At 45.3% G+C, this 27,520-nt stretch overlaps 1 protein-coding gene and 1 pseudogene across 1 annotated transcript; both read left to right on the top strand.

The window, feature by feature from the left end:
* The first annotated feature begins 439 nt into the window (after positions 1-439).
* Positions 440-14,541, top strand: PPDPF (pancreatic progenitor cell differentiation and proliferation factor). The gene is made up of 5 exons (XM_061631005.1): positions 440-607; positions 6,001-6,091; positions 11,646-11,720; positions 13,057-13,153; positions 14,125-14,541. The coding sequence occupies exons 2-5, from the start codon at positions 6,037-6,039 to the stop codon at positions 14,237-14,239; spliced, it is 342 nt and encodes a 113-aa protein (XP_061486989.1). The 5' UTR covers positions 440-607; positions 6,001-6,036; the 3' UTR covers positions 14,240-14,541.
* An 11,998-nt stretch (positions 14,542-26,539) lies between these two features.
* LOC133388103 (5S ribosomal RNA) lies at positions 26,540-26,658 on the top strand (annotated as a pseudogene).
* Positions 26,659-27,520: the final 862 nt, after the last annotated feature.

The raw sequence follows: 27,520 nt of genomic DNA, 5'->3' as shown, positions 1-27,520 counted from the left end.
CCTGCATGCCTCCTGGATACCACTGAGCTCCGGTCCTTCCCTTGAACACAGCAATATCATAATAACTATTATACAGCCCGTGCTGTACAAACGCTGCCGCTGAACAGTTAATTACAAAACCGCAAGCAAAAAAAGCAAGGCTTCTGCGATGAAGCAACCGTAGGGATTGTATTCCGCTCATTCGCACGTAAAGTACACTCTGACTCCAGTTGCTTAAAGAAAGCGTCGCCCATTGTTTGCTCTCGGAAGAAAGAAACGGGAGAAGAGGAAGCAGTGCAACCACAGCACCCGTGTATGTTTCACACCATTAGGTCACCCGAGCGTGCTCTCCGCCCATCACCCCACCCCGTTTTGGGGATGGAGGCGTCACCTGAGCTGACGTCGCCGGGAGGGCAGGCAGGCTGGCTGGCCCCTATATAAGGCAGCGCAGCGGCGCTCTCGTCCTTTAAATCCATTTACTCTTTAGTGTTGTTTTGTGGACGTGGAGTGTACTCCCAGTATCTCCTTTGCAAATGGGCTCCGTAGCCTAGCGTTTTCTCCCCTGAGCCAGGTCACCTGTGGTCTCGAGCTGCTGGGATTCTGCTGGGCGCAGCCTTAAGTCTTCAAGGTAACCCCCCTTACTTTCCTTTCCCCCTTCTCCATCAGCATGCTTTTGCCAGAATATCCGTGGGCTTTCCCAAATCGTTTGTTTGTACCATGTATGGCTGAATATAGTTTATTTTTTGGGGAATTCGTTTTAGGGCATGAATGTTGCGCGTGATTGAGTGGATTTAAATTGCTCATATAGCCTTTAATTTCTCCTCCGCATTCTCCCCCCCCCCCAAGAGTCTGGTTAAAGTGGAGAAAACCTTTAAAGGGGCGCTTCCCTGATTGAGCTTTGGGTTGTCGGGTTTTTTTTAAAAAGCTAGTAACACTCCTACTTAAGCGCCGTCTAATTTTAAACTCTCTGACAAGTGAAAGTTAAAAAAAACCACTCTTGCCTTTGCAATCCTACTAAGCACGCTTGCTGGGCAAGCTCCCATCGAGGTGTACATCCCATTGAACTCAATGCGACTTACTCCCTAGTAAGTGCGTTAAGGGTTGCAACGTAAGCCTTCATTGAAGGTGGTGGCCGAGCTTAGTTTTAATTGGGATCGGGCTGTGTAAGTCTTGGGGAAGTTGTGAAATGCGAATACGCTGGTCTCTTTGAGCTACGGCGGCTTGTTGGGCTGTTTCGAGGCGCCGGGGGGGGGGGGAGGCGACCTTTGTTCTATATCTGCTACCTTTTAATTTATTAATAATATATTGAAAGGGGAGGAGTATGCATGTTTCTGTTTTGGAAGCCATCGCCGGGATCGCTTCGGGGAGGGGGGGCTTCTTTTGGCAAGCCTTAAGGGCGCTATTGTTTACTTCCTGATGGTGCTGCGGCTCGTGCAGGAGTGACGGCGGAATAGCTGATGTTCTTCCCTTTGGCTGAACGTTCCATTCCCGGGTCTCCAACGTTCCATTAGGATCTCCGCCTTTCCTCACGGCCTGCCGATCATCGTTGTCAATCTCTTTGACAACGATGTTTGTACTGTATGCAACCCCGTTCCCACCACACCGGGGGCAGGAAGGGCGGCGATCCCGTTTCGTGTGCGTTTTCTCTCGCGCTCTTCGAAATCAACATTCGTTGGCTGTCAGCGTTACAGTCCTGAAAGTGGCTGCTGTGTGGCTATATTAGCTGAGGAGAACACAAAATCGGGGCATCCGCGCCAAATAAAGTCAGCGCGCTGCTTGAGTTTTTGCATAATTCTCTAGTATTACTATTTTTATATCTCTTCTTCCTCTCCGTTCCTCCCCTCCCCTCCGGTGCTCTTCCAGTATGCAAACACGACACGCTTGTGTCTTACTGCGAAGGCTGGGGTTGAGGAAAGCACTATAGATTGTAGGTTGCAGCTGTAGCAGCCACGAGCCAGTTCAGTCCGGATTTTTGCTGCCTGGCTCTGCAAGATATTCCCCACCCCCTGAACATCGAGAGCGCGCGCACGCACACACTATAGATACGAGCAAAATCTATGGAGAGACACAAAGGAAGACACGCTCTCCTGAGTCAGTTGGGTGTGCTGTTCAGTGTGTGTGTACTTTAACTCCTGTAAAAAGCTCAATTTAACTGTGACGGGAATTCTGCCCATCTCTTGTCATGTGTGTGTTGAAACGAGTTTGGGGAAAGGGCCGTATCGTGGTGGTAGGCGTTGCATGCAAAAGGTCCCAAATTCAGTCCCCAGCAAGTCCAGATAGGGCAGGGAAAGACTCCTGCCTGAAACCCTGCAGAGGTGCTGCCAGTCAGTGCAGACAGTATTGAGCTGGGTGGACCAATGGTCTGACTCTGTCTAAGGCAGCTTCCTAAGTTCCCACATTTTGCGTTTGTGGTATCTGGTTCTGCAGAGTTGTTTTTGTAGCCCTGAATCTTTTAATCACTTGAAAGGAAATGGCAGCAAGTGAGTCAGGTCTGCCAAGAGTGGATCACTGATGTGTGTGTGTGAACTGGAATAAACCAGATCTCTGGTTTCCTGTAGGCAGTTTTAACTGTTTTAATGCCATGTACCATCTGATCTTTAAAATAAAATTGAATAGGGTTCTGTGTTAGTATCTTGCTTTGAAACCTCCTGGCTAGTGGATAGTTTACAGAATAGCAACTCGCAGGAAAAACTAAAAAGAAAAAGGGGGAGGAGTCTTAAAGTAAAGGAGATTTTTACTCCTTCAGGTAAAATGGCCTTTGTTGATATATCTAAGGATTTAAAAACAGCTCCACATTGTGTGTGATCTCGAGAAAAACCCAGGAAGGGCTTCTTTAGTGGACGGAGTCACAAGAACAGACTTCACCCCTTGCCCAATTGTTGTGTCTTTTTAAAAACTTTCTATCTTATTGGTTTTTTAAATATATATATAGATAGATAGATAGATAGATAGATAGATAATTTGAGAAGTAAAGGAACAGTTTACAAGGCAGCTTACAAAAACGGAAAACAATGAAAATATCTTATGGAATCAATAACATCGCAATGTAACAAAATACTGTCCACTGCAAGTGAGTGGTTGCTGTTTCCTACGGGGAAACTTAAAGCACTGGACTTGGGGTCAGTGGGCTGCTGAAGTAACCCACAATGCAGCTTTTCAAATTTAACATTTGGTGGACAAGACCAGTGTAGGAAAGACTTGTGGGTTACATGGCATGGCTGACTCCAGAAGGAATGAAAAGGGGTCACGCATCTCCTTAAGGTGGAGGTGGGGAGTTTGTGGCCCTCCAGGCGTTCCTGAACTACAGTTCCCATCATTCCTTGCCATTAGCCAAGCTGGCTGGCTGGAGAGCCACAGATTCCCTATCCTTGTCCTAGGACTTGTAGGAATTCGCCTTATACCCGTAATTGATTCTTGTCTAATGCACTGGCATTCACGGAAGAGTGTGTGTAGCGTGCTAGTCTCTTTGTTGTCTGATTACTTGGGATATACAGAAATGTTGCAGTGAATTCTAGTCTCCTAATGGACATACTCGAGGTTTTATCCAACACAGTGCTAAGTCAGGAGGGCCCTGTGAGAGCAAGGTTTATTGACTTGCTCTCCCACACACACACCTCCCATAAATCTGTTCTAGGGGTTCCCCGACCCTTTGGAGCAGATCTGGGGAGGGTGTGGGGTACATGTGAGGGGAGGAGAGGGGAGGAAATCCCATTGCGCTAATGGTAATCCTTGCACTAGTGGGGTGCACATTAATAAAATACCGCCCTCCGTATTCAGGGTGCTAGTAAGCTGTGCCCTTCTCCAGCGAGCTATTCCACCACCCCTTCTGTTTTTCCAATTGACAGTCAACATTCTATGGTCTTGCTGGGTTGCCTACAGTCCATTGGCACTTACCACCTGATTCTATTATTAGGAGTGAAAATACATAAGCATTATATGTGCATAATAGCACTAGGACCTTCTTGTTGACCATATATATATATATATATTAATAATAGCTTTCCAAAAGAATTAAGTTTGCATCCACACCATACATTTAAAGCACATGGCTTCCCCCAAAGAATCTGGGAGCTGTAGCTTACCCCTCACAGAGCTACAATTCCTAGCACCCTTAGCAAATTACAGTTCCCAGGATTCTTTTGGGAAAGTCGGGTTTTTTCAATGTATGTTGTGGATATGATGTGAACAAAGTAAGGGCCCCTTTCCTCCAATAAATGTAAGCTGGTAAATTGAGCACTGACCATTGCTACAGAGTGGACTACTGCCATTTTCCTATCTCTGAGATAGGTGCAGGGCTTGACCTTGTATTCGAGCTTGAAATGTAGAATATTGTGCACACCAAATTTCACTCTAGTATCTCAGTGTTTAAGAGAGAACCACATTACAGGCCAGCCAAGAATGCAAATGGAGCATTAAACCAAAGCATTGTTCCATTGGGCCAGCTGTTTACACCTTTGTTACACAGCTGGCCTCTTTTCTTTCTGAGGCCCTTTGTGTTGTGTTTTGACCATACCTGTTGGATAACCATCACCTACTTCTGAAAACGTTGCCAGGAGCTGGTAGTTCTTCTCTCTCTTGAAAAACAAGTTAATTGAACACTATACATGCAGGTGTCACTTTTCAACTACAAGAAGTCTGCAGCCAAAATACTGGCTGGTCAATTAAAATGACCATGTAAAATTCATCCCTGCTGCTTTTTGGTCTTGTTACTTGCACCCATGTTATCTGCACTTTTCTGTTGATCTTTCCTTCTGCCTGCTGCCCGCTCTCCTCTCCTTGACACACACGGGAAACCTGGATAGGAAAAAGAGTTTGGTGACAAGCACAGCAGGCAGTGGCTACAGAACCAAGCCAACTGTGACAACTTTTTCTTCCCTCACAGAAGTTGGATTGTAAGCAGCTTAGTCTCGTGAGCTGAACCAATATACATTGGGTGGCTTCGCTGCTCCAAGTGTTGTATAGATTCATTTTAGTTTCTCTGCCCACGTGCTGTCTCAAAAACAATGGGTGTATGTTCTTTGTGGAATGTGCTGCTGCTGCATGAAAATTCTGGCAAGCCCTTTTCATAAGGCAGTTCAAAGAGGTTCTTGTGTAACAAATCGGCTTGGAGTAAAATCATAATAAACCTACAGAACTTGAGACACTAACTGCAGTTAATCTCCCATGCAGAATATGTCAATACAGGCCCTGTTTACCCTATGCCCTGTAAACTTACTGTGGGACCATATGTAACCAGGTGGGCAAACAGATCACCCCTAGAGCAGCCTGAAACAAATATTGACATACCATCCTCTATGGTGTATTTCTGATTCAGGTGCAAACTTCTCCCAAATCCCTACAACCGGTTAGCAATGTTGGAATGTTATTTTCCCCCCTTACTCCTGGAGTGAGAACTCTGACTCCCAACTGTTGTTGCATCTGCCTAACTCCATGGCTTGCAAGGCTTCCCCCACCCTGAAGAGCATTCATACAAATGGTCCGTGTATGTGTGTGTTTATTGTTTCATCTCTTTTGAAAAGCAGGATAGCAAATCTAGGCCAAATCTGCACCTTACATTTAAAGCAATATCATAACCACTTTAAAGGCTTCCTCCAAAGAATCCCGGGAACTATAGTTTGCTAAGAGTGCTGATATTGTTAGGAAACCCCTGTTCCCCTCACAGAGTCACAGTTTTCAGAGTGGTGTAATGGTTAATCTCTCTTCCCAAGGAACCCTGGGAATTGTAGCTCTGTGAAGGGAACAGGTGTCTCCTAACAACTCTCAGTACCCTTTGTAAACTACACTTCCCAGGATTCTTTGGGGGAAGCCATGACTGTTTAAAGTGGTATGATACTGCTTTAAATGTTTAGCGCAGATGTGACACTGCTTGTCATACCATCCTCTGGTGACTAGGGCTGAGGGGGGTTGCAGTACAACACATCTGGAAGGTACCAGGTTGGGAAAGAGCCTTCATACCATATAGGGACTGGCTTTGTGGCTATTTCCAACACTTTGAGAACAGGCTCTTGTTTTGTCTCTTAGGGTTTACAACTTGCACAAGAACAAAGATCAAGAAACATGGCAGCAATCCCGTCAAGCGGCTCCCTTGTGGCAACCCACGACTATTACAGAAGTAAGAATGGGGAAAGGGGTGTTTGTTGCACAAAGGAAGGTCCAAAGTCTATCCCAGGCATCTCCAGGACCTCTGGTGGTGGGGATGGGAAGGGCTTTTGGCTGGTGTCTTGGAAAGCCACTGCCAGTCAGGCTGAGATGGTAGTGATCTAGATCAGTGGTTCCCAAACTCCACCCCCCCCCCCGGTGGACCACTTGAAAACTGCTGAGGATCTTGGTGGACCACTTAATGACTTTTCTGCCTATTAATTGCAATAGCAGCGTGTTGTGCCTAGATGCTGTTTGACTTCTAATTTTAATTTATTACTACTTACATGTATTACAACTTGCATTCTGTGGAATTCAAATTGTAATGTAATGAAATACAATATAAGCAATATAAGCTTCGGCTATGGGGCGGTATACAAATGTAATAAAGAAATGAATAAAATACAAGTAAAAATCAATATAATGTTATTTATTACTATATGTTAAATTCATATCCTGCCCTTCCTTCCAGGTGGAGCCTAGGGCGGAAAACGACAAATGATAAAATGATAAAAGCATCTTTAAAACCATTCCAAAGCAGATGCAGGCTAGGTATTATTTATTAAATTTAATGCGGGCATTCTGCAAACCACCTGAATGAAGCTTGCAGGCTCCATGGACCACAGTTTGGGAATCCCCAATTAGATGGATTATCGTTCTCGCGCTGTATAAGTGAACTTACGCTTAGCACTGCAGCTTGCTTCTCAGTTTGTAATCACAATGGGGAAATACGTGGGATTGGTGATGGTGTGGGGCCTTCCTCCCAATGAAGGCTGAAGGGATGGAGCCTTCCTCTTCAGTTGATGCTTCTTAAATCCTAATCCTCTAAACACAGTCTGCAAAACTATAATCAGGGGATAGAGAACCTGCCTACAACTCCCATTATCCCTGATTAATTTAATTTTAATTTATTGGATTTTTCAGTCGCCCATCTGGCTGGCCATCCAGCCACCCTGGGCGACGGTACAAAATGACACAAAATGACACACCAATACAATAACATTAAAATCTAAAAGCGATAATGATAAAATCTAACCCACTCCAAAGGCCTGCCTGAAGAGCCAGGTCTTCACAGCCCGGCGGAAACTCATTGTAGAGGGGGCCTGGTGGAGATCATTTGGAAGGGAGTTCCATAGGGTGGGGGCCACAATTGAAAAAGCCTTCTCTCTAGTCCTCACCGGTCTAGCTGTTTTGACTGGTGGGATAGAGAGAAAGTCTTTTGAGGCCGATCTTGTTAGGCGGCATAGCTGCCTTTAATCAAGCGCGCCGCCGCGTTCTGAACCAGTTGCAGCTTCCAGACCGTTTTCAAGGGTAACCCCACGTAGAGCGCATTACAGTAGTCAAGGCGAGAGGAGACCAGGGCATGTACCACCGATGGGAGCACATGATTGGGAAGGTAGGGGCGCAGCCTCCGTATCAGATGGAGTTGATACAGCGCTGCCCGGCTCACAGCCGAAACCTGAGCTTCCATGGACAGTTTGGAGTCAAGAATGACCCCAAGGCTGCAGACCTGGTCTTTTAGGGGCAGTTGTACCCCAGTGAGCACCAGGTTATTGGCCATGTTGGTTGGGGCTTATGGGATTTGGGGTCCCAACAAGAGCTGAAAGGCTGCAGGTTCCCCATGCCTGTTATGCTCAGAAGTACTGGTCGTTTGTCCCTATAATCCCATTGCCTATTTACAGTATAACCCAGTTTTGCTAATAGGGGCCAGCAACTAGTCCTCTACTCATTTTGCCTCTGGAAAGTTTCAAACCTTCTCCTGTGTTGTCTTGCTGTTTGTTTCCTTCCAGTCTGAAGTAACCCTGTAGTTCTCTGGGTTTTTCTCCTGGAGAGGGAGGCAGGTTGTCTCTAGGAAGTTCTTTCCAGTTCTGAAACAGGCTTTCTGAGTGCAAGAGGATTCCAACTGATGGCAGCCATGGGAGGAGAGGGGTCAGTGCTGACACTTCCTTTCTCACCGGAGAGCAGGTCTACTTCGCAGTATAGGCAGGTTCCCATTCTAGCTAGCGTATAGCCAAACGGGTCCTTTTTTGTTATAGTAGAATCTCCAAAAGAGAAAGAGATTTATTTACCAAATTTGTATACCACTTGATTGTAAAAAAAACCTAAGTAATTTACAAAAGACATTAAAAATGATCAGTGAAACAGTTAAAAACAAGTAATTAAAGCATTTTTAAAACAACAACAAACTAAAAATATTAAAACACACCAACATCTGTGTGTCTGGATAGGCAGTGTGGTAGCACCTACTCTTTGGAACTCCCTGCCTATTGATAGCAGGCACCTTGGCTGTTTTCCTGTCAGTGCCTGCTTAAAACTTTTGTTCAGGCAAGCTTATCCAGACACACAGATGTTGTTCTGTTTTAATCGTTATAATTTGTTGTTGTTTTAAAAATGCTACTTGTTTTTAACTGTTTCACTGATCATTTTTTAAATTTTGTTTTTGTAATCAAGCGGTATATAACTTTTGTTAAATAAAATAAAAATATGGGTGCTCTAGAATGCTTGTTGCTTCTCATACGTTAAAATAGAAGACCTGGCGGTGGATTTTTGCAAGAAAAAAGATGCCAAATCAGGATGCTATATTATTCCCATTTATAGACCGCTTACTATCTAAAAGATCTCAAAGCAGTTTACAATAAAATACACAAGGTACAATAAAAAACGTATCAAATTAATTTACAAAGCAAAATACATAAACAATATCCATATACATAAACATGAATGAAACCTTAATCTTTAAACAACTAGTTTAAATAGTATCAGACCCTCAAGGAAAATACGGCTGTGTTGCCAATACAAAGCGAGGACTAAAGGGAGTCACAAAAAGCTTTTTACGTATTTGAAATTTTCCGCTAGGGAATTAAGAGTTACTGAATATATATTTAAAGGTTTTGGGTTAATCATATTTAAAATGTACTGTATGCCATTAATGATTTCAAAGTTTGCCATTTTCAAATGAAACACCAAAACATAGAATTAAAACTCAAGCGAGGAAGTTATATGCTTCCTGGCTCTTGCTTGGTGGGTCCCTGTGCTGTTATGATCCCAGGGCCCGAAATGGATTGGAGCTACATAGAAAAAAACCCTCTCCTTGTGTTCATCACAATCCTATACCAAGATTGTCAGAGAGGCAGGCGTTTCTCTGGTTTGCACTGGAGTGAATTTGGAGTAGGTAAGAAATGGAGGCAGAAGATCTCTCTCTCTCTCTTTTTGGCTTCTCCAAACCAAGTGGGCATGGGGATGTATCCTGCTCAGGATTCTCTCTCGCCTGAGTGCTCCGGCAAACAAACCTGTGGATGCCTGTTCCCGACTCAGCGTCCTCGTAATGTTTTATTCCCTACATGAGAATCTTCCTAAACATTTGTGCAGAGGAAAGACATTGCATTGGAACTGATCCCCTAAAAGGCCAGATCCAACAGCTCTGCCGAACAAAGGCTGTGTTTGTTGGACATGAGGCCAACACCTCCTTGCAGAATGCCCTTGTTTGACTTTCTTTGGGCTCCAAGCCTGATGTGTTCCTCTAAAAGTGTAGCAGCAATGAGTCTTCATAAGTGGTGCTGCAGGAGAACCACAGCAGGCTCCTGGGGGTCTCTCCTTTCTTTGCCCTAGTTCTGAGAACTGTAGTTCTTTTGAGTTTTGAGAGCAGCTGCTGTTTGGTTAAACAAGCCAAATGCACCGCAAGATTATGGAAATGCTTTTATTTGGCAGGCACTGCATAAAAAAAAAAGAGAGAGATTGATTTCCATTCCTTTGGCCCTCAAAGTTTCAGAGTCACTTGCTGGATTCTGCCTGTTTGTTTCATTTATCTGTCACTTAATACAATAAAAAAGTCTCAACGTGGCTTGACAAAATAAAACAATTCAAAGCCAAAATCAGTGTAAAACAATGACAATACAAAAACCACACAATGCTCATCCAGCAATACGTTAGTAAGGACCAGGTCCTCCCACTCTGCTGAGATGAACACCAGCATAGGAGGCAGAATTAACCAAAAGCCTGGGTGAACAAAAAAGGCCCCTAAAGACTGCCAAGTGCCAGTCACTGCTGGGGACAACACTAGGGCCAGTCTGGTTTCAGAAGGTCCTACAAAACAGCACTGTGCCTCCTTAACAGAGCCTTGCTGGGTGTCTGAATTATAACGATTATCCTGCTTAGAAAGGGGGGAAACTCCATTCCTTGTAACAATCAGGATAACGGTGGGGTATTTTTTTGTTCATTTCTGCTTAAGCACCTTTAAGCTTCAGCACCTAAAACCCAGTTGAGTGGGTGCTCAAAATGCATGTTGATCCAAAGGCTTTCTCTTCTCTCAAAACCATCCTGCAGTTAGGATTCAGATGGGGTCTGGCAGCAAATCCAGTACAGTAGAGCCCCGCTTATACAGCGAGATCCGTTCCGGACCCCCCCCCCCATAAAGTGGAAATCGCCGTAAGGCAAAACCCCATTGACTATAATGGGGTGTGTTGCGCAAAAATGCCACAAAATGCCACAAAAGCAGCTTTTAAAGAGGGGAGGAAAGCCGCCGCATTAGCAGAGCGCCGGGAAGCGGGGCCCTACTGTACAGCAGAAAACGATTAATGTCTGGCAATGTAGATGGCTTGTTAACTACTCAAGGAAAAATCAGCATTTCTTCTTTGGTCTTGAACATTCCTGATGAAGATGTAAGAGCCCTGACTGTGGGCATTTCAGAGCCAAAGGCTGTAGGGTCCCTCCCTGACTCTTCGCTGCCAACCCAAAGAAACTGTTCCTTGCTGTAGGCATTCAGCCCTCTGCCCCAAGGGGGGAGAAAAGCTTTTTTTTAACCTGAGGGCCACATTCCCTTGTGGACTAGATTGTTTCTTTTTTTGCCCTTGAAAGAGGTTCTTTAAAATACCCAGGGCAGTGGTCACCAAACTTTTCCCCCAGCAGATCACTTTAAAATCACCAAGGGTCTTGGCAGACCACTCAGTGATTTTTTTCTGCCCATTGTAGCAATTTTACTGCACTGTGCCAGATGCTATATTTTTGTTGCTGCTTTTATTTCTTACACGTTTTATTTCTATCACACTTTGGATTCCATAGATTTGTAATGCAATAAAATAAAAGCTAAGAAATGTGATTATAAATCAATATAAATATTTAGTGCAGTGAATGCCCTGTCCTCAGCTGCAAATACAGACCACCGGAAGTTTGGGAACCCCTGATCTAGATCGCTAAGGCATATACTTCTGACAGTCTTCAAACATCTCAACGCCATTTAAAGATCTTCATGCCTCCCTTCCCCTTTTCCCCCTAATGTGCCCTGCTCATCTGTGTTGCGCTGTCCCGCTCTCCCTGTGGGATAAAAAGCAAGCCCTCTGCTTCTCTCAGGGTTTATTTTTGTTCCTGGAGCTTCTCTGCTGTGAATGTTCTTGCTACATAGGTTGGGTGCATGGAGTGATCAGCTGCAGCCTTGTGTTAATCCTGCCCATTCCCAAGCTGCAGCAAGACCACCCAGTGTTCCCAACAGGAAATGAGAAGCATGGTCTAATGGGGCATGGCTTGTCTTGCAGGGCGCCTGGGTTCCACTTCCAGCAACAGCTCCTGTGGAAGTGCTGAGTATGGGGAAGTCATCCCTCACCATCCAGGTCAGTGTCTTAGCTTCTGTACTGACGTGTCCCCTTTGAGGAAGCCCACGTTTTGGGGGGTTGTCGCTGGGCTGCTGGCAAATATGTTTTAGTAGGCACGCTAGGTTTCAGTGGAGCGCTCTGCTTGTGACAGCTGCCCGTTGCATTAGGACAGAGATGGGAACCTTTCACCCCTGCTGATGTTGTTGGGGGGTCCAGTGATCAGGGATGGTGCGAGTTTCAGTCCAAGAATATCTGGAGGGGCACAGTTTTCCCATCCCTGCAGTAGGTTCGAGGCTCTTTGTGTCGATATATAAAGCCCAGAGCAACTTGGGTCCAGGATACCTTAAGGATTGCCTGAGCCCTTGTATCTCAGCCCAGTCACTAAGATAATCTGGAAGAGCACGGTTGGTTGTCTCCTGTGTTACAGAGGCCCAACTGGCCTCAACCAGAAGTACTGCTGCCCTCATGCCGTGAAACACTTTTCCAGCAGAGAGGTTCAGCAAGCATCCTTGCTTTTGATCTTTGACTTCTCTTGAACACTTTTTTTTATGCCAACAGGCCTGTGCAACTGTTAAGAACCTTTTGACTAGCCAGTCATTTTAATGATTACTTTCTTCTTTATGTTTACAATATACAATATGTTGTTCACCACCTTGATATTTTATGGGAGAACAGAATCTCCCAACAACCTTTGGAGGGCCACAGGTTCCTCATGCCTGCAGGAAGAAGAAGATTAGTCATTGTGGGCAAGCTGTTCGTTGCAGAGAAGTTCGCCAGCCGTTACTGATGCTCTTGTTAAGGAACTCCTGATCTCTTCTGAGAAACCCTTTAGTATGAAAAAGTGGTTTTAATCTAGGAAAACAATTGTCATGAATAGCATGCTTGAGTCTAGTAACTTCAGGTGCAGTGGCAGCTGGTGGGTCCAATGTTAGTGGGGCCGTGGAATCCGCCCTGGGTTTTAGTCTGAACATTCAAGGAGCTTCCAAGGTGCTTTCCTTGAAAGTTCAGACTGAAACCTGGAGCGGATTCCACTGACATGGAGCCAACAGCTGTCACTTTTCAGATTTTTGGTGGTTGTGAGAATATTCACCAGAGCTTATGGACCTGATTTGTGGAAGAACCCACACTGCATTGTTAACCTATCACCTGGGTACTTTCCAATCTGCTCTTCCCACCCTTGTATTTGAAATATCCTTGTAATGGGAAACTAAGCTAGACAGTTAATATGGCAGGATGGCTTGGAGCTGAAGCAACTGCTCTGTGTATATATAAGCAACATAAGTTGGCTCCACAGCTCATCTTGATTAACAGGGTTCCTTGTTTTCTGATTACGGCGCTGTCTGTATTTTTGTAGGTCTCCCCAAGTCTGACCCTGGACACTGGTGGGCCAGCTTCTTCTTTGGAAAGACAACCCATCCAGTTATGACAACTGTGTCGGAATCCCCAGAGAAGTAAGTGGCTTTGAGCTGAGGTTGGAAATGGAATGTCCATCCAGCTTGGGTGTATGTGTTTGAATCTGGTTGTTGAAATGGGGGTCTTGGAAGAGGGGTGGGAGATCTGAGAAGCAACATTTTCTCCATCCAACCCTTCGCATACTGATTTTTGGAAGAGGAAGGAATGATGCTCTCTCTCTCTCCCCCCCCCCCCCTTCCCTTCCCATGAGCTAGTACAGTCCTGGTTCTTCCTGACTGTATATTGCCTAAATATATAGACTTGCATATGTCTTACCTTTGGGATGTATTGAATACTTGCATTACATTGCCAAGATTGATTGATTTTGCGTGTGGGGTGCAGGGGATATAGATAAAGATATAGGGTAGATATTACTGCATGAAGAAAGGTGGAAGGTGTTCAATGTAAAGAGCTTGCATCTGTTCCTGCCTGCTCTTATGCATCCAAATAGCTGGGGGAGGGGAAAGGAATTGCACACAGCACAAGCTTCTAGTCCCTAATCAAATCTTATTTCTTTAGGTCATTTATAACCTGCTTTTCCTTAAAGTCAATCTCAGAGCAGATGGAAACATTACAAATATAAAGTATACAACAAAACAAAACTCTTTTAAAAAATGTTAAAAATCTTTTAAAATGTATATTCAGCTAGTGGGGGGGGGGGGAGCTTGTGTCTGGTCACGCCCGCGCGGGCATTTCTGGAGAGCTAGGCGCTTGGGTTGCAGTCCTGTGCACACGTGATCCAAGTTTCATTTAAATTCCGTGGGCCTCGGTTCTGATCAAGCATGTTTAGGATTGCTATGCATCCTTGTCCTGCTCTAGGACAACCCGCCCTTCAACATAAGGCCCTAGGATGGGTTATAACAGGATACGTACAAAAATATGTAAAACTATTGCAGTTACATGGTAGCGAACAGGATATTGACAGAACTGTCTGACCCGTTGTTGTTCTCCCTTCTCATTGATCTTGCAGCTCAGGAACTTTCCAGGTGGCGAACGGCATGATCACATGTGGCCTGGCTCAGGAAGTGATGAGGAAGCGGCATGCCAGCGAGCCCAGCAAACCGAACGCAGGTCCCACTGCATGAGGAGGCTGATGCCCCTGGCCTGACACTTCTGACGAACGCTAGGAGACAGAGCCCATTTTTTCACTCCCCCCCTCCCTGTAGAGTAGGTTGGCTGCTTCGAGTACTTACTTAGACGTAGGGTTTTATAAAAACAAAAATGGCAACTTAAAAAAAAAAAACTTCTACACCGTCCTTTTCTACACTCTTGGTAAATGCAGCTACGTCTTTTTTTTTCCCCCCACACAGCCTTGTTAACACTTAATTTCTGTTTCATTTTTGTACTCGTCTAACGGAAACTAATAAATCCTGAGCAGCCTTTTAAACTGCTTGTGTGTGGCTTGAACTCTTCTGATCTTGAGCAAATAGGCGCACGTCCATTGTTGGCTTGGGTGACTTTGCTGCTAGGCGACACGGCATTCTGCCAAATCTGGATGACATGGACTCCCATCAGCCCAAGGCATGATGGGAACTGTAGGGCAGGAACATGGCCAGGGATGGTGTCGAGAGGGGGACAGGACTATTTTGGCTATCTCTATCTTAATATTTCTCATATGTTCAGTTTTACGTAGGAAGCTACCTTTGGCCCCAGCAGCACTTGTGAAGCACTTGATACCACTTTAAACACTTATAACTTCCCCCAAAGAATCCTGGGAACTGTAGTTTGCTATGCATGCAGCATATGTGCAAGTTTGTATTCAGAAGAGCCCAGGTTCAATACATCCATCTTTACTTCAAAGGAACTTCAAGAAGTAGGGCTGTGAGCTGTACTGACACCAGAGAGACACTGACCCTATCTGTAGAAATACATCCAAAGCAGTATCCTAACAGTCATGGCTTCCTCTAAAGAATCTCGGGAACTGTAGTTTGTGAAGGGTGCTGAGAGGAGAACCCCTCACAGAGCTACAATTCCCAGAGTGGTTTAACAGTCAATCTCTTTTCCCAAGAAACCCTGGGAATTGTAGCTCTGTGAGGGTCTCCTTTAACAACTCTGAGCGCTCTTAACAAACCATAGTTCCTAGAGTTCTTTGGGGGAAGCTATGACTGTTTAAAGTGGTGTGGCCCTGTTTTAAATATATAGTGCATGTGGGCCCTAAGTCATGCATATCTGTGCATTGAGACCAGAATTATACTGTCCAGCATTTCGGGCAGAGAAAGGTGTTTCCTATCACCTGATACCTGAATCTTTTTAAGTGGAGGTTCTGGAGGTTGAAAAAAATGAAAGCCCTGTTCGATCAGGCCACATTTGTTGGAGTCAGGTCATCAACAGCTAGTAGTAGTACACAGCCATTGTGCTTATCTCCAGCACTGGAGTCTCAGCCCTGGGCTGCTGGAAGGAAGGGCGGGATATCCAATCAATCAATTAATCACCCTCTGAATACTAGGGGGAAATGTCCTTCTTGTGGGCTTCTTGAGTAATCTGGTTGGCTGCTGTGGGAACAGAGTGCTATATTGCATGGGCCTTTGATCCAATTTGTGGCCTTCCGGGGAATGGATGAATTCTCTAATGCTTATTGAGAAAATCGAATACGCTTACAGGGGGAAAGCTCAGTGGGAGAACAAGCTTTGCATGCAAAAGGTCGTTGGTTCAATAGCTGGGTTCTCCAAATACGGCTGGAAAGGACTGGTGCCTGAAACCTTGGAGTCAATCTATTGATGGACCGATGCTCTGAGTCTGTATACAGCAACTTTTATGGGTTAATGCCTCCTATCAACACGCACAAACAGTGGAGACCAAGTCATCATAAATCAACTCTGTTTTTATGCAAACCCATTCTCAAATCCAGGGCCAGATGATTACCTTTTTGGAGTAAAATTTATTTATTTATTTATTTATTATGAGATTTGTTAGTCGCCCATCTGTCTGGTTGGCCAGCCACTCTGGGCGACGTACACGTTAAAACAGTATATAAAACAGTTAAAAGTTTAAGAACACAGTAAAACTATCCCGTTCCAAAAGCCTGCTTAAAAAACCAAGTCTTCAGGGTCCGGCGGAAGCTCATTATAGACTGGGCATGGCGTAGATCATTTGGGAGAGAATTCCATAGGGTGGGGGCCACAATTGAGAAGGCCCTGTTTTGACTGGTGGGATCCAGAGAAGGTCTTCTGAGGCTGATCTTGTTGAGCAGCATCCCTGTCGATGCTGGAGGCGCTCCTTGAGATGAGCTGGGCCACAACCGTATAGGGTTTTAAAGGTTAAGACCAACACCTTGAATTGGGCTCGGTACACAACCGGTAACCAATGTAACTCCTTCAACACAGGAGTGATGTGATCTCTACGGCGGCCACCTGTAATCAGACGCGCCGCTGCATTTTGTACCAGCTGTAACTTCCGAACCGTTTTCAAGGGTAACCCCACGTAGAGCACATTACAGTAGTCTAAGCGAGTGGTGATCAGGGCATGTACCACCCGTGGGAGCAGATGATTGGGAAGGTAGGGGCGTAGCCTCCGTATCAGATGGAGTTGATACAGAGCTGCCCGGCAAACAGCCGAAACCTGAGCCTCCATGGACAGCTGGGAGTCAAGAACGACCCCCAGGCTACGAACCTGGTCTTTCAGGGGCAGTCATACCCCGTTAAGCACCAGGTCTATATCTCCCAGCCTTCCCTTGTCTTCCACAAACAGCACCTCGGTTTTGTTAGGGTTCAGCTTCAGCTTATTCCTTCCCATCCAGCCACTCACCGACTCCAGACATTTGGACAGGGTTTCCACAGCCAACCTTGGTGAAGATTTAAATGAGAGATAGAGCTGCGTGTCATCCGCATACTGATGACACTGCAGCCCAAATTTCCTGATGATTGCTCCCAGCGGCTTTATATAGATGTTAACAAGCATTGGAGAAAGAATAGATCCCTGTGGTACCCCACAAGTGAGGGGCCAGGGATCTGAAACCTCCTCCTCCAGTGCTACTGTTTGGTACCTCCCAGAGAGGAAGGAATGGAACCACTGTAATACAGTGCCCCCAATACCTAACCTCTGCAGGCGGTCCAAGAGGATACCGTGGTCAACAGTATCGAAAGCCGCTGAGAGATCGAGAAGGACAAGGAAGGTGCATTCGCCTCTATCCCACGCCCTTCTCATATCATCTACCAAGGCGACCAAGGCTGTTTCTGTCCCATGTCCCGGTCTGAAGCCCAATTGAAATGGATCTAGATAATCCGTTTCTTCCAAGTGCGCTTGCAGCTGTTTAGCCACCACCCGCTCAACTGCCTTGCCTAAGAATGGCACATTTGAGACTGGGCGAAAGTTGTTCAGATCTTGGGGGTTCAAGGAGGGCTTTTTTAAGATTGGTTTTATTATTGCCTCCTTGAGCACTGATGGCATTACTCCCTCTTCAAGCGATGCATTTACCATCAGCTTGATTCTCTCTCCCAGTCTATCTTTGCAGCTCATGATGAGCCACGAAGGGCAAGGATCAAGTAGACAGGTGGTCAGCTTTAACGCTGAAAGCACCTTGTCCACGTCCTCAGAAGGAAGAGGCTGAAACCGATCCCACGCCACCGAAGCAACACTGATCACCTCTGGCTCACTCCCTGTGTCCACAGTGTACGGAATATCGCTTTTAATACGATCGATTTTATCCGCAAAGTGTTTAGCAAACTCGTCACAGGAGACCTTATCATGTTCCTTCAGTACCGGAGCAACTGGACCGACCAGGCTCCGGACCACTTGGAACAGTCTCCTGGGACAGCACTCTGCAGATGCAATAGAGGAAGCATAGAAATCCTTTTTTGCTGCCCTTATTGCCACATGATAGGCTGCAGCAGCAGCTCTAACCAGTGTTCGATCGTCCTCAGAGCAAGACTTTCGCCACCAACGTTCTAGCCATCTCACCTCCCGTCTCAGAGTTCGCAACCGTGGGGTAAACCACGGTGCCGTCTGAGTTCTGTTCAGGGGGAGAGGGCGTATTGCAGCCACTCAGTTCAGTGCCCCGGTGATCGCGGCATTCCAGCCCTCCACCAGGGCCTCAGCCGAGTGGCTGTTTGCTTGCTCCAAAGTATCCCTAAGCGCATTCAAGAATCCATCTGGCTCCATCAGGCACCTGGGGCGGACCATCTTAATGGGCCCTTCAACCCCACAGAGGGTTTGCGGCAGTGAGAGGTCCATCCTCACCAGGTAGTAATCTGACCATGACAAGGGGGTGATGGATGTATCCCCAATTTTCAGACCACTCCCCTCCTCTCCCTAGACAAACACAAGGTCGAGTGCATGACCGGCTACATGGGTGGGGCCCATTGAAATAAGGTGCAGCTCCCAGGAAGTCATGGTTTCCAAGAAGTCTCGAGGTGCTCCAGTGAGACTGGGGTTTCAAAAGAAGACTACTCAGGAAGGTGTCTTGTAGTGAATTAGAACATTGGCCTATTTAGCTTATTAGTATTGCTCTACAGAGTGGCAGCTGCTCTTTGGGGTTTCAAGCAGATGCTGGGATTGAACCAGGGACCTTTTGCATGCAAAGCAGATGCTGGAGACTCACCCATTTTGGTATGCAGTAAACAGGTTTGACTAGAGGTAGCAGTGGGATTGTGTATATATGGGACAAAAAAACCCTCCTTTCACATCATTCTCATTTCTCTGGGCTTCGTATCTATCACCAGCTAGGGGCCTGAGGCATTCTAGGAGGGGTCTATACTCCGCTTTCACTATGGAACTGACAGCCTGCAACGCTCACTGAGACAACTGGTTCAGCTTGGCCAAAGATAGGCCTTTGTGCTGGGTTACATAACTTAATTCAAGCCACAATTTTCCAGTTTTCTTACTGTTGCTTATATGCTGCGGTTATATAAATAGCCACAGAACTTCTTTCCACAGTTAAATTAACAAAGACGTTCCTGCCTCAAAGCCAAAAAGTCCTCTGAGGTCTAGGCTTCCATCAACCATGGATGCTACCTATTTCATTTGCACTTTTATTACAGAGATACAGAAAATTTTTCAACCTGAGGGCTGTATTCTGGGCAAGCTGCTGGGGGCCATGTGCCATGGGGGTGTGGGGCCTGCTAAAATAATGATGATACAACTTGCTAAAAAGAGTGTTGGCCTCATGCACAGGAGTGTCGGTTGTCGAAGTACTTCCACAACAGCGAAAAAGCTGTAATTTGAAACACTGTGCAGCACATCTGTTACCAGTAAAAATCTGAACGCAGGACTGCTTTGGCTCCCTTGACTTATTTTATTATTATTATTATCATTACATTTATATCCCATACTTCCTTCAAAGAGCTCAAAGTGTCCTACATGGTTCTTTCTCCATTTTATTCTCACAACAACCCTGTGAGGTAGATTAAGCTGAGAGACTGTGATTGGCCCAAGGTCAACCCAGCAAGATTCATGCACCTGGTTGGCCACTGTGAGAACAGGATGCTGGACTAGATGGGCCACTGGCCTGATCCAGCAGGCTCTTCTTACGTTCTTATGTCTGTGTAGGGATTTGAACCCTGGTCTCCCAGGACCTAGACTGACACATTAACCACTACACCATGCTGAAGCTCACCCTTGCAGTTATCAATAGGAAAATAGGAAGCTGCTGTATACCAAGTCAGACCATTGATCCATTTAGCTCAGTATTGTCTACACTGACAGGCAGTGGCTTTCTAGGGTTTGGGGCAAGTTGACACAGTCAACCCTACATGGAGGTGCTGAGGATTCAAAACGTGAGACCTTCTTGTATGTAAAGCAGACACTGCTGAGCGACGTCTCTTTCCAAATGGAACTCGTGTTCAAGCATGCATGTTGCTGTTTATATAGCCAAAAAGGCAGCATTCATGCACAAAATTGGGGGGGTATCAACAGACATGGAGAAAACTATTTTTTGTAGAAATACCCCCCCCCATCTAAAGAAACAAACCCAAAGCTATTTGTGCATGATTCCAAAACAGCCCAAGGAGAACTGTGTGTGTTCAGTAGCTACCAAATACTGCCTCTGCTGATTTACTGGGTGAGGCTTTGGGGGGGGGTGATGGGGAGGGAGAATGGAATTAAGTATCCTGGAGGAAGACAGGACCGGCAGACTATCACAGTGAACAGGAGTACAGTACAGCATTACTGTCCTGTCCTGTCCGTGAGATATGACAGGCACTCTCTGCACTTTTCAGAAACAATTGAAAACAGTTTTGTTCTGTCTAGCTTTTCCAGCTGGATGAATAGGTCTCTGCCATAGGTGTTTCTTTTATATTTTTAAAAAACTCCTGTTATTTTTGTAACTTTTTAGCTGCTTTATTTTATTCTTTTTCTTATTTATTACATTTATATGCCACCTTTCCTCCAAGGAGCTCAAAGTGGTACACATGATTCTCCCCTCTCCATTTTATCTTCACAGCAAGCTTGTGAGGTTGGTTAGGCTCAGAGATAGTGGTCACTGAGGGAGCTTCATGGTTGAGTCGGGATTCGAACCCTGGTCTCCCAAGGTCATAATCCAACACTCTAATCATTACATTACTGGCTCTCAACCAGGCTGGCTAGTCTTAATGCCCTGTTCTACATGCATGAGGTTTTACTCTTCATGTGCTTTATGCTGAGCAAGGATGGGGCATGTGGGGATTTCAGGTCTTGGAAGGTGCATCAGAACAGGAAGTGACTATCCAGAGCCATTGAAGGAGAGGGTGCAATGTGAGCCAAGACATGTTTTCCATGGGATTACCAAAAATAACATCAGTTCACTGGGCTGTAATAAGCTTCACATGTCTCTGCAAGTGTTTTCCATATTCTAGGGAGAAATTTAAAAACTGCATCCTTAGTCATTTCTGAGCCAAGGGAAACTCTTGGCAGTCAAAGGAGCAATGAGTCAAAGCAGCTGGTTGAATCATAAATGGTGATTCAGAGAGGACAGGATGAGTAGAAAATAAACTCTATAATCCCAGCCTTGTGCTTCAGTTACTGGGCACAGGTTTGTCAAGTGGGATTCCTGATACCATTAGCTGGAAAGGACTAATCTTCCTTGTTTTAGGCTGCACACACAGTGGCCGTCTCACACATTACATTTTTAGGTATGCACTGGATCTTTAAATGCACACTAAAATGAGTGTGCAAGCATAACATGGGATTCACACAGAAGCACGTTACACAGTTCCACAGGGAACTATGATTGGCTGCAGAACTTCGTTGAGCACTGAAATTATGGGACGAATCTGCGTGAAACTGTCCTGAGATGATGCTCCTTCGATTTCCAGGAGACAAGACATAAAACAGCTGCAGCTGCTCCAATAAGCAGCAAATTTGGGAGGGCCAACTGGAGAGAATCAACGGCTCTGATGGAGATGCACACCCTCTGGATTCCTTGCATCAAGCAAAGGATTAAAGTGGACAACACGGCCTACAGGACACCACACCACACCCAGCTATGATTCCATGCAGCTCATGACGCCTGGGGAACAGCCGTAGGTCAGGAGTAGAGCATCTGCCTTGCATGCAGAAGGCCCCAGGTTCATTGCTTGGCATCTCCAGGCAGGGCTGGGAAAGGCTCCCTGCCTGAAACCATCAAGAGGCTGCAAGCTGCTGATTAACCTCAGGAATTCAAGCTGGTGCAGCCAGATACGGAGTTTCAGCACTAGGTTTAGTGGCAGGTGCAGGAAGGGAATGGCACCTACCACTATGGCTATCCCCTTCCGTCTTTTCAAAATAAACGTTTGGACTGTGCTCTCAGAAAGCTGTCAAGGGCAAGAGCTGCTGGGGCTCAGGCCTGTGTGGGAAAAGTCTCAGAAGGAGGTTCTGCTTCTTAATTCTGTGTGGGGAGGAAGCTGCAGTTGCTGGTGGCCAAGGAAAGCCACTCTGTACGTCAGGGGTGGGGAATCGCTTTCAGCCCAAGAGCTGCGTTCTCTTTTGGGGGGGAGGGGATGCTAGTGGGAGGGGCCAGAGGTGTGAACACAAGTGGGCAGAGCAACAAATGCCAAGTTTACCTTTCTGCAGTAGGCTTGTTTCTGCACACACACTCCACATCTCCTTTATGCCTCTGAATACCAGTTGCTGGAAACCACAAGAGGGGAGAGAGCTATTTATTATTATTATTATTATTATTATTATTATTATTATTATTATATCCCACCCTTCCCCCCAGCAGGAGTCCAGGGGGGCAAACAAAGGCACCAAAAACACTAAAACATCATAAAAACATATTTTAAAAGACATTAAAACAAAATATCTTCAAAAATGTTACTTAAAAAAAGCTATCAAAACAACTTATAAGATTAAAAACATTTTAAAAAAGGTTTAAGAACATATTAAAAAGCAATTCCAACACAGATGCAGACTGGGATAGGTCTCAACTTAAAAGTTGCACTCAGGTCTTGCTTGTGGGTTTCCCATGGGCATGTGGTTGGCCACTGTGAGAACAGGATGCTGGACTAGATGGGCCACTGGCCTGACCCAGCTATAGGGCTCTTCTTATGTTCTTACGTTCTGTCTTCCATCCAGTGAAACAAGAGGCTGACTTCAAGGAAATATTCAAGCCAGGCAAAAAATGCTCAAGGAGGATGTGAAACTGGGTCAGCAGGAGATTTGGCCTGGGGAGAATTCCAAGGTCCAGACAGAGAGGCTTGGAGGGCCACATTTGACCCCTGGGCCTGGGGCTCCCCACTCTCCTGTACATGATCAGATAAACTTTTCTTAATGATATAATATTATGTCATGATGTTTCTTTAAAGGCCAAAGATGGGAGGAACAGGTGCTAAAGGAAGAGGTTGGGCTTCAAGAGACAGCCTGATCATGGCTGCGCATGAGCTGGTTACCTCTGGGTTAGATTACTGTAAAACTTGGTGGAAGCAGCTTGAGTGTTGGTTTGCTTTTTTAAAAAAAAAATCAGCTTCAAAGAGATTTCACAACTGATTGGCAGATCAACCCGTTCCCCCTCCAGGTGTGGCTAATGGAAAGTTCAAGTGAGGGTTGCTCCAAGTTTCCTTAACTACACAAGAGGAAAAAAATAACAATCCAAAGGTGAATCTTCAGAGCATGCCCAGCCATCCTGAAATACTTTGGAAGGGGATGGGCCCACCTTGCTCCATAGTGTGGGTAGAAACAGCCTGATTTTGTTCTCTCCATCACCTTGCAGTAGAGAAAGGAATCTTCCTTTTAGCTCTGATCAGGAGGATTTTTGTTATATTCTTAAGTCACATCCACACCATACATTTAAAACTTTCTGATATCACTTTAACAATAATGGCTTCCCCCAAAGGATCCTGGGAACTGTAGTTTGTTATATCCAATTATACATTTCTGAACAATTTTTGCACACAGGTTGCTCAAAGGGGAACAACAGTAGAGCATTGCTCTTGTTTTAGATCAGGCTTACAGCACAGTTTGGGAGCCTCTAGTCTGTCACTGTTTTGTGCAGTGGTGGGCGGCTGGTGCCCATCCAAACTGGTGGGGCAGAAGCCAGGTAGTCCAAACATAGGTGGCAGGGCTGGTGCCAGACATGACTGTGCCCTTGGGCACCAGCCTGCTCTGGGCCCATGGTGCTGTAGCTCCACACCCCCTCCTGATACAGGTGGCACAGGGCTAATAAGCCCATTCGCGTGCCCCACCTATCCCTCGCGTCAGTGTGCATGACATGCGCACATAGCATGCACACCTGCCATTAACCAAAATGGTGGCAGGGGTGTCAACCCCTTAGGGAATCTCCTGCCACCATTTTGGGTGATAGCAGATATGCACACACAGTGTACACAGCATGTTAACTGACATTAGAGGTAGGTGAGGCACATGGGGGGAGGTCAATTGAAGCCCGCATTGCCTATATGGGGAGGGTGCCTGGGAGTTCCCGCTCCATGATCCACAGAACCATCGGGTTGCAGGACCTGATGCTGCTGCAGATAATAGAACAGGAGCATCACCCTCCCATGCTAAGGAAGGGCTCTTCAGGGGCCCCTCTGACCAACAGGGGCCCTTGGCCAGGGCCCAACCTGGCCACCCTTTGGCGCTCCTGGTAGGTGGACCTAGAGCCAGTGGCAGGTAGAGTCAACTAATTCTGGTTTTGTCCCCAGCCTCCTCCCTGCTGAGTAATATATGGGCAACAGTAAGACGAGAGGAGGAATCTGATAGGCAATGCCATCCTCTGGACTAGTTGTAGCTTGTAAGTAAGAAGGCAGCCAGGTGGGGGCTGGCTGAGGGCAGGTTGAGGTTGGTAGGGCACTGCCCCATTTGCCCTGATGGACCAGCCTCCATTGATTTCGTGGGAGGGATTCAAGCACTTACCCAGTAGTGTAGTAGCAAATTCAGAAGTGCAGGATCCCTTCATGATAGTCAAAGCTTTTTTTGCTGTTGGTTGAGAATGAGATCCTTGTTAATGCCTTCTCCCACAACAACAGACGTCCGTAGGAGCCAATAATCATGAAAGGGAAGAGTGTTACCTACTGAACAGAGTCTTCTCAGTGGCTGACACACTTCTTTTCACTCTGATTGGCTCCAATCTGCAGGAAAGGACAAGGAAGCATGTTAGAAGACTCTTCGTGGAGGCTAACACACTCCCTTTTCATGCTGATTGGCTCACAGGATGCTGGAGACGTAGGGACCTTGCTGGGACCCTGCTCCCAAAAAGGTAAGGGGTCCAAGACGCCCTGAGACCCTGGATGACTACACCACTGCACTTACCAGGAAATTTAGGGTAGTGCAATTAAAATGGATTAAAGTACTCTGTCACTCTAGCACAACAAATCCACCTTTTTAAAAAAATACTGTTTGCAGTTTGGAAAGTGACAGGAAAATACACTGAAAATATGGGATGAACAAATAATTAGCGGGTAGACATATAAAAAGCCCTGCAAGCGGATCAGGATGAATGCAGGGCGAATGTTTTCCTTTCCCCCCTTCTTTGTTAAATTTGCAAATCAATTTTTAAAAAAGAGGATGAATGCAGGATGAATGCTCATTGTTATATAACCTCCCCGCAAACAAATCGGAATGAATGCTCGATAAGGACTGAATAAAATCTAACTATGGCAAGCAAATCAGGCTGAATGCTGAATAAACAGGTCATCTGGAGTATCTCATTTCTTATTGTAATTCCCAAAGCCAAATGAAACACTTGCTTGTCTCCTTGGCATTCTATTTTTTTATGTCTGTGCGCGCCCACACACACACACACACACACACACACTTGTTCCTGTGAACTCTCACATCCAGTCTGAAGTGGTACGGCCCAAACACTCTGACAGTGACACCTGGGCCTTAGTGGGTTAATGACAAATTGCATGCTGATAAGTTGTACTGAACGTTCCCTTATCGCATAGGGAACTTTGTGGTTCCTCTCCTTCCCAGCCTGAGCCTAAACTAAAGTTATTTTTAGTTCTAATGTTTTCGCAAGGGCTGGCAGAGGCCAAGAGTAAGAAGAAAAATTGTTGGAGTGGGAGGTTGAACTTCCTTCCTTTCTTTAACAAAATGTATGCAAAGCCCATAAAAAGAAATGAGCGAAAGAGGGGCCTGGTTTTCATAGCCGTCTAGCCAGAAAAATTGTTTCTGCCAAATTCAAATTCATATTCAAATTCTGTTTGCTATTGTAAAGGGGGCTGGCTGTTTTAATTGTTTTCCTTTATTATTATATATCAGTTAAGAAATTAGTTAATTTTCTTTTGTCCAATTTTCTATGTTTAAAAATAAGGTTGATTTTTTTAACTTGATTTTTATTAATTTTTTACTGAAGCCTAAGGAATATTTTGTTCAGTCCACTATGTTTGCTATGATTTTTCTTGTATTTTTTGTTGTTCATTTTTATACGCAAGCTAAATGTTGACACTAAAAAGGATGTTCTGTTCAGTTATCAATTGTATTTTATAGATTGTGTAATTTGTGTTGTTATATTTGCTGTTTAAGATGTTTAACATGTTGTATACCACTTAGAGTTTCATTTAAATATAAGTGGTATATAAGTTATATAAATAAATAAATAAATATTCTGCCATATCCAGGATTATGGATATGCTGCGATGAGGAAAGCTGCACCACTTGAATATCTGCCTGATCGTCATTCCCTGCTAAAGGGGGAACTGATGTGGCCATGTAAACAAGGGTCCTAATGGCAATTTGTGGGGGGGGGAATTAGAAATCATCATTTCTTTCCTTTAAGAAGGAAAAAAATCCTTAACATTAGATATTTGATGTAGTTTGAAAAATCTGAAAAAACTTCAAAATATGGTTGCCAATTGTCCAAGAAACAATAGCCTGGTCTGTGCCGCTGCCTCTAACTGCTGGGACTGCAGTTCTAGGTGGGACTGATAGGAGCTGTAGTCCAAAACATTTGGAGGGCACCAGATGGTGAAGGCTGGCCTAAAGAATTAAAAACCTGTTGGCATCCAGGGAGAGAGTCGTCGCAGCAGGTTAGCCAGACAGTATCAGAGGGTTACGCATATGGCCATATTACTCTGAACACGCCTGACCTCATCTGATCTCAGAAGCTGAGCAGGGTCAGGCCTGGCTAGTACTTGGATGGGAGACCACCTGGGCATACTGGGTGCCGTAAGCTTAGAGGAAGGCAATGGTAAACCACCTCTGCATACCTCTTACCATGAAAACCCTATGAATGTATCCAAAAGATTCATAGGGTTGCCATAAGTTGTTATTGACTTGAAGGCATATAACAACAACATCAGAGGCTTCACTTGCCATCAGCACAATACAAGTTAACAAACTAACATAAGATCTAGGAACAGATGGGTCCTGTTCTTCCCTGATCCTCAAGCAAATGTGAGCAAATCTACCACTGTTTCTTTTCTTAACTTTTTCTGCAACAACAACATAATCTGTGCCAAACAGGCTTTGAGCAATGGTAAGTGATTAAGCTGAAGGCTCATTCACTTTGGTTGCTAAGGCAACAACGGATGCTGCCATAGCAATTGTTATGAAAACTGCCTCCAAGGAAATGTTGCCCAGAATGAACCCTTGGCTTGGCTGAGGGACAATGCAATGATGTAAGTTGCAATTTGCTCTTTAATTCGTGTTATGATCATCCCCTGTTCCATTTGTGTGTCTGTATTGCCCATGCCACACTCCCTGCTGCTGAATTCAGGCAATGCAAATTTTAGAGCAAACATTTTGTTCCTTCTAAGTTGCGCCATCAGATCTTTTTATTTTTTATTGGAGTGGAAAGCTGAACTTTCTTTAACAAAATCTATACACCACTTGATTGTAATAAAGGCTCTAAGCAGTTTCCAAATAATAATAATAATAATGATGATGATGATGATGATAAACAGACAGTTAAAACAACTATAGACCGGTAGCAAATGTTCCATTCCTGGGCAAGGTTTTAGAGCGTGTGGTCGCTCACCAGCTCCAGGCTCTCCTGGATGAAACTGATTACCTGGATCCATTTCAATTTGGCTTTC

This window comes from Rhineura floridana, chromosome 6, assembly GCF_030035675.1.
Source record: "Rhineura floridana isolate rRhiFlo1 chromosome 6, rRhiFlo1.hap2, whole genome shotgun sequence".
In the NCBI taxonomy this organism is placed as follows: Eukaryota; Metazoa; Chordata; class Lepidosauria; order Squamata; family Rhineuridae; genus Rhineura; species Rhineura floridana.
This window is presented reverse-complemented; position numbering and strand designations above follow the sequence as displayed.

Bases quoted from the DNA above. Each gene is read 5' to 3' on its own strand.
- PPDPF (XM_061631005.1), top strand. From the start codon at position 6,037: ATGGCAGCAATCCCGTCAAGCGGCTCCCTTGTGGCAACCCACGACTAT. The intron at 6,092-11,645 runs GTAAGAATGGGG...CTTGTCTTGCAG, and splicing joins AACCCACGACTATTACAGAA to GGCGCCTGGGTTCCACTTCC. The intron at 13,154-14,124 runs GTAAGTGGCTTT...TTGATCTTGCAG, and splicing joins GTGTCGGAATCCCCAGAGAA to CTCAGGAACTTTCCAGGTGG.